At 39.9% G+C, this 15,007-nt stretch overlaps 1 protein-coding gene across 1 annotated transcript in view; it reads left to right on the top strand.

Annotated features, from left to right (window-relative positions):
- Nucleotides 1-377: 377 nt before the first annotated feature.
- LOC145988414 (coiled-coil domain-containing protein 43) overlaps nt 378-15,007 on the top strand; it is a 30,482-nt gene continuing 15,852 nt past the window's right edge. The window contains exons 1-2 of the mRNA XM_083123296.1: nt 378-656; nt 13,916-14,137. Coding sequence (XP_082979422.1) covers nt 492-656; nt 13,916-14,137 — 387 coding nt within the window. The 5' untranslated portion in view covers nt 378-491. The remainder of the gene's footprint in view (nt 657-13,915; nt 14,138-15,007) is intronic.

The following is a 15,007-nucleotide window of genomic DNA, read 5'->3' as shown; positions in this document are numbered from 1 at the left end:
ACGTCCTGCCATTTTCGCTGCAGACGCCACAAGGCAACGCAATGCGATTTTCAATTGTTATCGGCTGGAACGTCGCTACTTCTCAACTCTGCATCCAGGAAAGGCCATAAAACTGTGTGACGCATCATAATTTTGTTTCATAACTGCTGTCACAACAATTAAAGTTACCCCCTTCCGAAGGAAAATAGCATTGAGTTGGATACGAAGAAAACATATTCTCTCGTCGTGTAGACTCAGTTCCAGCTCGTCGTCTGCTTGTGACGTCACCACTAATGGACTCGAAACGGAAATATGCCCTACGCTTTGATACCACGCCGTATAAAAAAAGGCAAGTATAGATGAAGAAGAAGAATGAAACATTACACTGTAGAAGAAAATGAAGAAATTTGTGTTTAAGAAGGTGAATCGGATGGCATTACTTTCTCTCATCCTGAACGAATACAAATTTGCAGTTTGGTAGGACGAACAAATTATTTGTGGGCAATTTAGCTATGGCGGTAGGAGGGGAAGACTTTGATGTTTGGTTAAGTAACAAACTTCGAGCACTAAACACTGATGAAGGTGTATTCGGCTCGTACATAAAAGGAATCTTGGAAGGAGAAGAAACCGAAGATGAGAAAACCGAAGCGTTGGAAGGAATACTCTCCGAGATCATAGTAGGTATTTTTGTAAACTAAGATTTGTCTGCAGATTTATTCGTGTAACTGTCTGTTCATAATGATCATCGCCTTCGCAAATAATGCTGAATTTCAAAATTTATTGTAGGGTACAAGGAAGATCTCACGGATCGTAAATAAGACTACCACCAGCAAAATAATTACTTTCTATTTCAGTTATTCGTATTGGCAAATATGTAGTATCGCCCGAACGGATTTCTTCATTTTTATAGAAGAAACTACTTACTTTAATCAATTTCTCTGACGTTGTGGAAGTTCGTGAAGGTGTTTTCTTTGATCGTTTAAGCTTTCTGACCCGGAATTCCTTTTTTCTTTCCTGAAAAATATTTCCAACACGCAGAGGCGATTGCTGCCATTTCCTTGCTCTTTGCGGTAAGAATTTACAATATAGAGAAAGTCTCCAATTTCGTTAATTTTCGGTATACTAACTAATTTTGTCCTCCTAATCACGAATCTGTTGTATAAAACAGAGGGTCACGTCTGGAAATTGTACATTTTGATGAAAAATTGTTTGTTAGCGCCAAAAACCATCCACGGGTAGCCCCACAAACCATTGACGTTAGCCCCAAAAACCATCCACGGGTAGCCCCACGAACCATTCACACGAGGTTAGGTTAGGCCTGTTAGGTTAGGTTCCATTAGCACTCATTTCACCCCTAAATTCATCGAAAAAATAGGGATCGTACTAGAATTGAACATCATAAATCATTTTCTTGTAAAACAACAGCGTGGTTGGTGTTTGCCGGTAATTATGTAGTATAGCCCGAACACCTCTCACTTGTTTATTTTGTTAATTTTAGCATTGATACCTATTCTGCATTGCGGAAGATTCTTTAAGGTGAAGTTATGCCTTTTCCATAAAATAGTGTCAACTTTTCACATTACGAGCCATTATTTGTCTTCCTTGTTTTGCTTGTGTAACAGACAATATGGCACGCACTCGTCAAGGATTATCGCGCGTCGTGCTTGTGTTTTGTCAATTTGCAGTGCGCAAGCAGTGTTACAAACCTTAATGACCGAAAATTACGTACTATTACGATTTTTTTTTACATGTTTCCATCATTCTTGCATGATTAGCTCCACGAACCATGCACGATAAGGCCCGGTCCACACGGGCGGAAAGAATGCTTAAAGAGTGCTTGGCGATTCCGCACTCTTTTAGCATTGGTTGTTATGGTTGAAGGAAGTAATAGGATCGGCCACACGGACTGACTAGCCTGCGGATGCTGAACGTCTCCACATTCCGTAAGAATCGCCTATAGCAGACAAAGTGCAGAACGAAGACTGGGCTGACTGCTATTTCTATTGAGTCTTATGGTATCGTCTGCTGGGCTGAATGATCACGCGACATGCTTTGTGCATTGTTTCACACCATGTGGTGCTGAGTTCTAGCATTGTGTTTCTGATAAACATTGTTTTTGTAAGTGAAGATAGGTGATCTAGATATAGATAAATTAGACACAGAAGTATTTATTATGGAAGTGGAAAAGAGGCCATGTATTTGGGATATTCGGTGTGAGGAATATAAAGACAAAAACAGAAAAGATTCGGCATGGAATGAAATTTGTTGTACTTTGTTGCCAAACTTCACAGAGCTTTCAGTAGTTGTAGTACAACGAACCACTCATCTTTGGTTTATTCACATGCACATGCTTCCCTTCTATTGCTCCTATGCAGTGTGGAAAATTAGTATGATTTTTTAATCCGTTTGCAATATTCTTCCTCCTCTCTTCCATTGTGGCCACAGTGGCTCAGTCATTAATGCATCTGACTACAATACCAAAGGTCCCGGGTTCGATCCCCGGCCGGTTCAAATCCGGGATGTTTTGTAACGTTGGAAGTGGCCCTGGTGCCACCCAGCATCGAATAACATGGGTACCTGGGGGAAACCCTAGGGGGTAAAGGGGATCAGGGGTGTGATGCTGATCACATCACCCCCACTCACAACCGGATCAAGAAAGTGTGGGGCGTTACCCTCACACCCCCTATACGCCTTCATGGCATGGTGCTAAGCACAGGGGAGCACTTTCCACTTTTATACCTCTCTTCCGTTTTATACCTCTCTTCAAATTGAGAAATGCACAGTGGCAATTCGAAGTGTTAAATATGTACTATTGGCGCACAATATTTTTTTTACTTTCAAAGGGTAAAACACAAGGGTCGATTGTGCAGTCTAGCCAAAGATTTAACTGATATCTGCACGAAACTTTTTCCGGTTAGGTTAAGGTAATAAAGTATCTTGAATTTCGTTAATATTTGTTAGATTATCTAATTTTGGCCTTCTGATCAGTACATTATGAACAGGTAGCCATCCGAACTATGCATGGGTAGCCCCACAAAACATTGATGGATAGCCCCACGAACCATTCATGGATAGCCCCCATGAACCATTTCCGGCAAGGTTAGGTTGGGTTAGACAAGCTTAGTTAAAATTTTGTTCACAAAACAATCAGGGTTGGCCCAGGTGGGCCCAGCCCAGTTTTCCCCATGCATTTTTTTCTTCTTCAGAAAACCCACCTTGAAAAAAACCACTCATTTTTTTTTTCCAGGAAAATGTAAATTATTGCTTTAAATAATTGTAAGGTTCTAGAATTGTCAACATTCTGAGAAAACTTGTAAAATAAAAGGTTAGCCAAGCTTATAATACTCAAAATAATTAATGTGGTACAAGTCACAGTGGTTTTTTTCAGGATATTTTTCTCAAATAATGCTAGAAATAGACTTTTAACAAATAATACGAATTTATATCCAAGAAACAAACAAATCAAAAGTTTCTGAAATATTTAGATAAAACATTGAAGGAACAAGGCTTATAATTTTGAAATGTGGTAGCACTTTAGATATCAGTCACTTCCATATGTGGGCAAGCCACATAGTTTCATCTGTGACGATCAATTTTTACAGTAATTTTTTCCATGAATAAAACATTAAAAAAAAGAATTGAGTACATGTTATTGAAATGTCGTGAAAGTAGTATAAAGTTAAATGTGGTATAATTAAACCAAACACTTTCCAAATGATTCATTTCAGTTCTCAAAATTTAGTATGTGTGCAAATGTTCTGTTACCTTTCCAATGCCTTCCACTTAGAACGTGACCCTCCCTCCATCCAGTTCAGTGCATTGATTGAACATAATGATTTGCTTGCCCATGTAGAATAAATGTTATTTGTGGTTAGGAGCTCTATGCCCAAGCAGTCGAGCACACTCGTAATCTACCACAATTTCTTTTTATCTTAAATATAGGGGGTGTGGGGTACCCAAGTAAATACAATGCATACGTATACTTTCATATTTTCACCATTTTTGACATTTTCAAACCTTAGAGACTACAATTTCGATCTTTGTGCATAAAACTTTCAGGAGCATTGTGACATTACTTGCACTGTAAATTCACAATAAAATTATTGAAAAATAATGCACAATTTAGGAGGAGCATGGTGGGGTGGATGGGCAAAGAAACTAAGTCATCTATTTAGTGACCATCATAACATGTTTCTGCAGCTAGAAAACTTGACAGACTGCATGTGAACAATGTGTTTCAATATGGTGAATGAAATACTGATTTTCCTCATGTTGCACGCATGCTCTATACCATGCTCTCTTTTTCCCCAAAATTGTTTACAATGCATTTTCAGAGGATAAGGAACTAAACTCAGTCATTGTAGATAATTTGTCAGTCCGCAATTTAAGAGAGGAGTGGTGATAAAATCGCAAACATACATTTTGCCATAAATGTAAACCTTTTGAGTTGCAATTTTTAGTTACACGTACAAGATAACTTAAAGGATTGGGGTCATATTGTATTTGAGAAAAAATTGTCACCATGTTTAAAGATGGTGGACTACAGACTGATTTAACATGCCTTGCGAGAGCTTTAAGTTATGCAAATATTTGAGGTTAGATTTTCCTAGATTAAGAAAACCAAGTGTCAGCTACGTTAGGACATTACTTGAGCTTGAAGTTTTAAATAAAAAAACTGTAATATAGTGTGTGGTTTCGGAAGGGTCACCAATTTTGAGACCGCGATATCTAGAAATTTTAGAGTTTTTAAGCTGAAATTCATGTTGCAAATAGATACACCCAGGGAATTATTTTATTTTGCATTTGCATTTTCTGAAAGCATTTCAAGATGGTGGATGAAAAATTGATTTTTCATATTCTGAGGTAGCTCGAAATTCTGATGCCACTTTCAAATATCTGCCTAAACTTCATTTTTGGACATTAAGACACTTCAATATTTTAGGGCATTTCTTAAGCTATGGCTTGACAAATAATTTTTTTAACAATATAGTAGTGCATATGTATGTTGGGATCCAAATGGAGGCTACTAATGTTTTGTCCATGGGAACTGTTAGTTTCATAGCAACCAGATATTTTGGAGGATGGATATGGTATTCCATTTGGATGAAATCAGTCACGACAATTAAATATGTCAGCCTTATAAATTTGGCATGGTTAATACACGGAGGAGATATTTAAACTTGAAACATCCACAAAAATAATGGGAAAACACAACTGTGAACAAACTGTATTGAAGCAGATTTAAAAGTGTGTGTGCAGCTACCGTATGTTGTATAGTAGGTAAAGGTAAAGTTCCCCGTGCATATCCAGGGTGTCTACTCACCGGGAATTCTGGGAATTAAGTGTGAATAATTGGCTCCGGGAATTCTGCATGAATTATTCGTGAATTTTTCTCCGTAGATGTGAAAAATTGCAACATTCATTAAATCCATATCCCATTGAGTGCATCACCGATGGCGCAGTGGTAGCATCGTCGCCTTGTAATCAAGGGATCCTGGGTTCGATACTGGGGGATGCACATAGTAGTTCAGATCCCACTTTTAATTGTAGCTCAAGTCCCAATTAGCCTTTCTGGGCATAAAGTGGACTTAAAGCACAAATTCAATTAAAACCATATCCCATTGAATTTATAAATGCTCTGAGGCAAGTTTTTAACAGATAAATTTTATTTTTATCGAGGAAGGAAAATAAAGCTACGTGAAATATAAAATTGAATTCTCTTGATCTGTTTACTTTGTAGAACAATCAATCTGATAAATGCAAGATTATTGCAAGATAATATATCCTGAAGTTGAATAAGTAAATTTCAGCTTAAAATTCTTAAACAATTAACAATTTTTCGTACATTAGTATATCCCATAACATTAGTAATGTGTGTTGGAATTACACAGATCCTTTATATTGTTAATATATTTGTGTGTGGGTGGTCAGAAGCAGTAATATGTAAGGTTGAAAAAGAGAAAACATCTTCTGGTGACCTTGAAAACTGGGAATTATACTTGAATTTTATCATGGTTCTAGAGTGACCACCCTGAAATAGCACCGTGCCATGAAGGCACATTCAGGGGATATGGGGTTAGGGCCCGACATATTCTTGATCTCATCCATTTTGGAGGTGATGTGATCACAACCTAACTCTGGCTGCCTTTACCCCCGTGACCAATTGATTTGAGGCTGGGTGAGTTCCACATCTGCTTTATGCAGGGACAAGACTGGAAAAATTCCGACCTTAGATCACCCTCCCCAAGATTCGAACCCGGGGTTTCTGCATGGCAGTCAGTCAGCCAGCCTGTCTACTTTTTTTACATAATAATTTTCTGTATTTTCTCTGTATTATCATTGGGACAAACACAAACATCCACGTCTGAACCAGGATTGAAACCCGGGATCCCTGGCATTGCAGCGTGCTGTGCTAACCCCTCTGCCACGGAGGTTAACTAAACCAACACAGCTATCAAGTATTAGTATATTGTAATGCGCAACCCTGGGAACTGATCATAGATATATTAACTGTTAAGCCATCTAACAAAAGTTGAATCAATCTGTTGTCAAGTTTTTCAGAACATAGTATTTTAGATAATTTAATCATTTGTCCCTCACTGTGGCTGTGCAGTCGTGGTTTGGGCTTTGGCTATGGGACACGTGCAGGTTTGAATCTTCTTGGGGAAACATAACAACTTTTCTCCTGAGATTTTGGCCTGTGTATGAGACTGGTGAACACTCACCATCATGATTAAATTGTGGAGCTATGAATGAGTAGCGTAACCCGGTCATAAAAACCTACAATGACGACTGGGGGTTCCTCGTGCTGACCACACGTCACCCCATAATTGGTTATATGATCTCCCACCTCAGAGTAGGATCCGGTGAAATTGCGGCCGGCAGTCAGTAGGTAGGCCTGGGCCCTCAATGGTCTGCTGCAGCACAGGTTATGTATGTTCTTCGTTTAATCATTTCAAGGTGTGAGACCTTCATTGTCAATTCTTAACTGTGTTAACAGAAAATATTAAATAGTTTTTGATTCAATGAACTAAAATAATACAAATTGAATGTTCCAATATATTACTATCAGGGAAGAATGTATTTCATTTTTAAAATATATATATTTATAAACATAACATGAGAAACCCAATAAAACCCAGTTTTGCCCACAGCTTTTTAAAAAAATTCTCAACTTAAATCAGCTTTTTTCACAATTTTCATACGTGACCCCCACATTTTAACAACAGATTCGTGATTAGAAGGCCAAATTTAGTTAGTATACCAAATATTAACAAAATTGGAAATATTCTCTATATTCTGCATTCACTCCCATAGTTGTAATTCGGGACCTCTGGTTTCGTAAAGAATTACCGACGACTCGTTCACGGAGGCCAGTGGGAGAAATGGGATCATAGGAAGGGAGTAAAATGATCCGAACTCTGAAACCAAAGCTTTGAATGAAAAACACTGTAGCCCCCCCCCCCCTCGCCTTGGTAGTGTGCCCACTGCCATCTTGTCATCAAAGGGTCTTGAATGGCACAGTCTACATGGTTAAATCCTACTTGGATAACGGTTCCGATTGTTTTATGATTTCTCCTAGCACAAAGACTAATTACCGTAGAATTTTGGAAATCATAGTCACACAAAATTTGAACCTTCCTTAAAGTTATGAGCACTGTTTGGACTCGAAAAAAGTTATTTATGTTGAAAAAACAACTTGAAAATTACCTTACGCAAGCATGCGCACTTCTTGTGGACAAGATATTCTCAGTCGACAAGCGACAGTAAATATCGTAGAAGCGTGAGAATGAATGTAGAAGTAAATCGGAACCTTAGTAGACTGCATTTAGGGACTTTATTTTTATGCTAAGGAAACCAAACCTAACCACGAAAGCATATATTGAGCAAAATCTTAAGTAATCACTAAAACTCCGCAGTATGTGTTAACAGACGTCCATCGAAATCGAACCATGTAAAAATTGCATTCATAGCATGATGAAATCACAATAAAACAAAAGGAACTTGGTCTCAAGTGTTCTTTACATGAATTCTACATGTATATTAGCACACACACACTCAACAAATATTATGTTGTTTTTGGTTCGGAACAAATTTTTCACCCTGCTGATGTGTACTTACATGGGTAGGTTAGGCAGGGCATGTTTTCTTCAATGTGCTATTAAACTCCAGGTTGGCAATTTACTAAAGGTTAACTGCAATTTTGAGTTTTTACGTGTGTGGTTAGCTCTTCAACTGGAGGGTGAGTGGCAGTCAACTTGATCCGTGCTTCAACATGGCTGCTTCATCGGAAGATCGATCAGCAGACAATTTCTCAGTCAGATTGAATGAAAAGTAATTTACTAGAAAGTTACATTGATGCAAAAGTAATCTTGCTTGACGTGGCAAAGGTCAACTGATTGTGCGTAGTAACAGGTTAAAACAAAATGCAAGTCACGACACTGCTTCCTGAGCTCATACTGGCAACATCTGTTCCATCATGAAAAAATCTCTGAGTGGTAACTTGGTGTAGTGGATAAAGGTGCGAGCTTATAGTGCTTGTTCTAGGGCATCCCCGATGGTGCAGTGGTAACGTCTTTGCCTTGTAACCAAGGGGTCCCGGGTTTGATACCTGGTGGAGGCACAAGTGGTTCGGATCCCAATTTAAACTGTAGGTCCATTCCCGCTTAGCCTTACTGTGCATAAAGTGGATTTATAGCAACAAATCAACCATTATAGTGCATGTTCTGTTTTATGCTGTGAGTTTGAGTCCTGCTGCTGACTTTTTTTTATTGTTATTGTTCATGTACCATAATTTTGCCATTGATTCTACATTTTATTTTTACATGATCCTAAAAATGTATATTAAAAATTGTTGCTTTTTATAATATCGTTAGGTACAGAAGGTTATTATCCCGGAGAAATTAAATAGATGCTCAATAAAAATATTTTATTTCTCTGTGATATTATGTTCTCCCGAACAAGAAATGTGCACAAAGGAGGTATAAACTGTTAGTCAAAGATATGTCAAAGTTTCAACATACTTTACTTTACTTCTTCTTCCCCTTCGTGCTGTTAGGCGTCGGGGTCCTTCAGCCATCTACTAAAACTCTTCCTATCTTGTGCCATTCTCTTAAACTTCCATTAGTGTCTTCCCTATTTTAGTAACCATCTCTGACAGATATTGTTCCCATTCTATCCGAGGTCTTCCTGTTCCTCCTTCTAGAGGCCAGCATAGTCTGCCTTTTACCTACCCACTGCCCGCTTGCACGCGATAACAGGTTTACCTGCTCGCCTGCCCACGGCAACGAGTCGACTTGCGTCTTTACCCAGGTTCTTGGTCTTCAAGGCGCTCTGCGCTTACAAGGTACCTGGGCATTCAACAAGACCCGAGCACCTGCAAAACCTGCTGGAAGGAAACAGCCCTCCGGCAGCGTGTCGCTCCAGGTGTTTCATCACCACGTGGACGGCTGCAGCCAGTGTGGCCTACTTACGTAGCTACTAAATCCTACGAAGTCCTAGGAGGAGCTTCTTCTCCAAGGAGAATTTATACACTTAGCGATTTCAGTTCAGCGTAAGCAGTTTTTATCTTATTGCCAGGAAATGCACGCAATATTACAGTTTCATTTATCTAAATGAATGATCGAGCAAACAAAAATCTCCTCACTGAAAACTAATTGTTTTTCATTGCATGGTGCCTTAACCAGGCACGCAGTGGCGCAACCAGAGGGGGCAGGGTGCATTGCTCACAACCTTGGACGGAAATTGTCTAGCGGAGGGGTCAGGGTAGGGGTCAAACATTAAAGTACAAGTCTCATCAAGTTCAATGCCGTAGCAAAGGGGTAGCGGGAGTCGGCCCTGAGCGCCGAACGATCTAAGTGAGAAAAGTTTTAAAACAGAGAATGGTATGGCGGCCCGTGATATTATTTGCTATTAATGTTGGTTTGTTACGAGTTGGATGAATTAATTATGTAATACGTCGCTCCATGTGAAAAGAAAATATTGTAGATGGAAATTTTACATGCCATATGTATGTACATTCGGAATGCATTTATCATGCACTTTCTTTCTTTCAAAAATAGTTTGTGTGCTTGTTTTCCATTATTAGCTAATGTGAAATTGACGTGTTGAAAAAAAATATTTCTAATCCTCTTGTTTCAACACAAATGCGTGAGAACCGACTTCTACCCCCTTTTTGCGTGATTTATGAGGATAATAATGCCTTTCATGCTACTTTATTACTATTATTGTGATTGTTGTTGTTACGTTTATCCAAGTACTTGCCCCCCCCCCCCAAACGAGGGTAACGGCAATGCCCCTGGCTGGCTACGGCCCTGGTTCGCAGTAGAACAGTGTGTTGTTTGACTCGCGACCTCAGCGTCGAACGTGACATGTTTCAGTCCTGCCCTATATCACTATATATACGTATATTGGTTATTTACGACATATACTTATGGATCCTGTGCCACGGAAAACCTATTTCAGTGTGTGTGTGTGTGTGGGGGGGGGGTAGCAACATTCGTAAATCTCATTTCATTGGTGATGTGGCTTACGAAGCTTTGAGTTCCCTTTTTTAAGTAGTGAAAATCTAGTGCAGTTGGCAACACTGCAGAACGGTGTGGGTCCGGCGCTGTTTCTACTCGAAGCAACTACGTCATGCAGAGGGAGGGGTCTGCAGTTGATGGAAAGAACGAACTGAGACCTACTAGGTATCGTAAGACTGCGGGTACCCGGCGGGTCTACAATGCCTGCCAGGAACGATCTGGGCAGGTGGACATACAAGCTGCTCAAGCGAGGATGTTGCGCAGGTTGCATGGCATTTCAGGAGCGATGTCTCGCGAACGGGTCTGCTCCAGGTCTTGTGCAGGCCTCTGCCTCCTTCCTTCTGGTCTCGCTTCCATTACTTGCTTCGGTTTTCTTTCTTCTCCCATTCTCATGACATGGCCATACCAGCCCAGTGTTCTCTCCATTATCTCTTCAATTGATTCTACTTGTAGCTGTTCCCTGATTTTAGTGTTTCTGAATGTGTTTTTTTCCTAAGGCTCTTCTAAAGAGCTTTTATGCTTATTTTGGAGCATTAAGCTTTCTATGCCATAGAGCATTGTTGGTATAATTATGGTTTTATAAATCCTTAATTTAGTATTTTCTTGTACCTCCTTTTTTTCCTACTATTGTATTACTTATTTGGTAATATATTTTATTTGTTTTTAGAACCCTGCTATTTATGTCTTCTACTTTTCCATCTCCTGTTATTATTGTTCCCAAATATTCATATCTATTCACTTGTTCTAGCTGTTCTCCTTGCCATTTTTTTTCCAATGTCTCTTCATTTCCATGCTTTGATACACTGCTCACCATTAAAATTGCAACAACATGGTTGCATAACCCCAAGGAGCTAGTAACGTGTACAGCCTCCACGGGCGGCAATAACTGCTGCAACACGGCGAGGCATGGACAGAATGAGTCTATCGATGTCTGCTTGCGGTATGGCGTCCCAAGCGACTTCCACACAGTGCCAGAGGTCTTCAACATTACGTGCCGGAAACCTGAGTTGGGCCAGCCGGCGACCCACCATGGACCAGACATGTTCAATTGGCGACATATCCGGCGAACGTGCTGGCCAAGGAAGCAGGGGCACGTGGTTAGCTTCCATAAATGCGAGGACATTCCTTGCAACATGGGGGCGCACGTTATCCTGTTGAAAAGTGACATTATGCAGTGCATGAATTAATGGGACAGCAACAGGGGTGAGAACCTGTGTGATGTACCGTTGGCTGTTCAATGTCCCTTGAATGCGTACGAGACGCGAACAAACACCTATGGTGATGGCACCCCATGCCATGATACCCAATGAAGGCCCTGTGTGATGATGCATGATGCAGGCATCATGAAGCCTAGTGCCACGGTGCCGCCACACGCGTGTACGTCCATCATGATGTTGTATACAGAAGCGGGATTCATCAGAGAACACTACAGCATTCCACTCCGCCATCCATGCATGACGGTCTTGGCACCATCTCAGACCTCTATTGTCAGAGGAATCCGCAACAGTGGGCGCCGGGAAAAAATTCCCTGGTTCGCCAAACAACGAAGCACAGTTCGTGGGGACACTGGACGTTGTAAAACATCCCGTACTTCATGCGCAATCCTCGTTGACGTGGCCGTTCTGTCTGTAAGGGCCATGCGTATCAGACGTCTGTCCTCTTGTTCCGTCGTCCGACGCGGACGTTGTGAACCTCTACGTCGCTCTACAGTGCCTTCCTGGACCCACTGGTTCCATACACAGATCACTGTGGATGCATTCCGTCCTACACGGGCACCGATCTCACAGTAGGATAATCCGCATTCACGGTATGCAACAATTCGGCCACGATCGAACTGGGAAACCTGCTGGAATCGCTGCCGTATTCGACGACGTGGCATTGCTGACCGATTTTAACACACTATACTCACGACCATGCACTTTCACTGCTCTTCTGCACCTATCTGACCTGCTACAGGTACCACTTACCAGATGGCATGGCAGGCGCACATGACGCATGACGGCCTTGAACACCTAATCATTTCCTTCTGCACCTCTCCTCTACACACTGTGCACATTTCGTCCGATTCCGATTACTCCTTCTGGGTGTTGCATTTTTAATGGCGAGCAGTTTATATGCATTATGCCCTCAGGATTATAATTGTACTCATACATGCATGCAGCTTAACCCTTGCTTCATTGTCAAAACCTTCAACATTAAATAATATGTCTATTTTCACTGTGTATAGTTTTCCCCTTCGTGATGATACAAACACTTGGCACTGAATAAAGGTGACGATGTAGTACTAAAGAATGCTGCACATTTTTGCAACACAATGGCAGGATTGCATGGTTAACAGCTGGTTGCATTGCTCATGCCATGCTCCTTTACCTCGCTATTGGCCTAAAATTTGCTGACATGGCCATAGGGATTTTCTCTTCGTGATTACGCTATACGGTACTACTATTTGTACATTTTAAGTAGGTTAGGTGTGATTGCCTTAACATTTCCAGATTTTTCGCATCATGTCATGTGAAAAGAGCACTTCGGAAAGCAATGACTTATAGGTGTGGTAACTTCCACGTGGTTTTCATGACAGATGTCCTAACAGATCCATACATCTTTAAAATGCACAAACTAGTTTCTCTAAATTTCAGTCTTACATCCACACTTTCTGCTAGATTCTCAATGCCTTCCAAATCCTGCTGTGCAGCCAGGGAAAATCATTACACAATCGGAACCGTTACCCCAATTGCGTGTCTGAGCATAGAGTGAGATGAAAACAAACTCTGCATTAAGAGACAGAAACGCAAAAATGATGCAACGTTTTTATTTTAATTGAAGGAGAAATTTTTCACCTAGGTTTTGAGCATTCTGATCAGAGACAAAAGCAACAACAGGTTAGTTTAACATTTGTTCTCAAACAAATGTGGACAAAATAATTACAATTAGGAGCAGTCTAATATACTTATCAGTAAGGATTCTTGTTATGAAAACTCCCCCCTCTCACACTCTCCCTTTTTGTTTTTGGCAATTTTTCTTATAGGAAATAGTGTTTAGGAATAATTTTCTGAAAGTTTTGGAGAGCAGAATGGTGTATGTACTAAGGTAGGGTGAAGATATTTAATCTCTATTCTTGAAGTTTTCCTTTGGAACAATGCGAGTTTTGTTGAAATTTATCCCTCAAGGTCAGATGAGGTTAATGTCAGGGGACAAATACACACAAGTCATGTACACACAATATTGGCTGCAAACCTGCAAAAGTCAGTGAAATCAACTCGTGAGAAAACACGTCAGGGACATCATGAATTTTGTACTTTGTAGGATGAGAAAAATTAAATTAAATTTGTCTTTTTTCAACCATCTTCTTGATGGAAGTAGTTGTATACAAACATGCTTTTATACTTTATTTTTCCCGTTATTTTTCATTGCAGGAAAATGATATTCCAAAGCACTGTCAGGAAATACTAGAGAAATGGCAGAAAATCGCACAAATAGCCAATGAGAAGACCCAAAACGAGAAAGAAGATGGTGAAGGTGTTGCTGTGAAACTTGTCCGCTTGTTGGAATCACAAGCACGACCAACTGTGCAACCCAAAAATTACACAGAGGAAGAAAAAAAATTACGAGAAGCAATTTTGGCTCAGTATAGTCAGGTGGGTGTGTTTTAAAAGTTTTAAAATTCTGTAGACCCTCATGTACCAGTATCACACAGCCTTTTCCCCCTCTTCGCTGAGGGTGGGGCTCAAGGTGTGGAGTTTCCAGATGACCCACAGGTGGTAGAAGATATGATAATTTTTGTAAGAAAAAAAGCACTGGAACAGATCACAATGTATTTGAGCAATGCTGAAACATGCGTAACTATGTTGGAATTTGTTAAAACAATCTTTGCTAGGATGAGAATAGGTTTCTCCTCTTGTCTGTAACAAATCCATTAGGCCCTTTTATGTATGTCACGTGTGTTCTGAGAATATTTGTTTCCACTTCTATTTGCTTGATTTTTGCAAATGATGAATACATTTTAAACTTACTAGGAGTGTTAATTAATGTTTGAAGTTTGTAGAATGTGCATAAGTTGGTTTGAAGTCGCAGGAAACAGTAATTGTGCAGAAATTTCATTCCAAAGAGCAGGTTTGCAGAAATTTTTATAGTTGTAAATTTCTGCATCTGAAATTGTGTTTTTAGCTTTAAAAATGTAATATATCTATAAATAAGAAAAATAATATGCTTAAATACTGAGGCACTTAACCTCACCAAAGTTTTTCCTTCAGATTAATAAGTGTCAAATACAATTAAAGCAGGAGAAGGAAGTGCATTTCAAACACACTAACAGTGTAACTTATTGCAGTAATTAACTCTTTTAACAGTGTGATTTTAAAGCCTGGTGTACTTGTGAAAGAGTTTATTCATCACAATTTTTGAGCAATGTGCAACTTTTTGAAATGTTTTAATCATATTTGCCTCCAAAGTTCATTATACAACTGGAAAATTAAGGCAACATGCACTAAATTCAGAAACTTACAGTG

This window comes from Lepisma saccharinum, chromosome 5 (assembly GCF_977018435.1).
Source record: "Lepisma saccharinum chromosome 5, izLepSacc3.1, whole genome shotgun sequence".
Taxonomy (NCBI): Eukaryota; Metazoa; Arthropoda; class Insecta; order Zygentoma; family Lepismatidae; genus Lepisma; species Lepisma saccharinum.
This window is presented reverse-complemented; position numbering and strand designations above follow the sequence as displayed.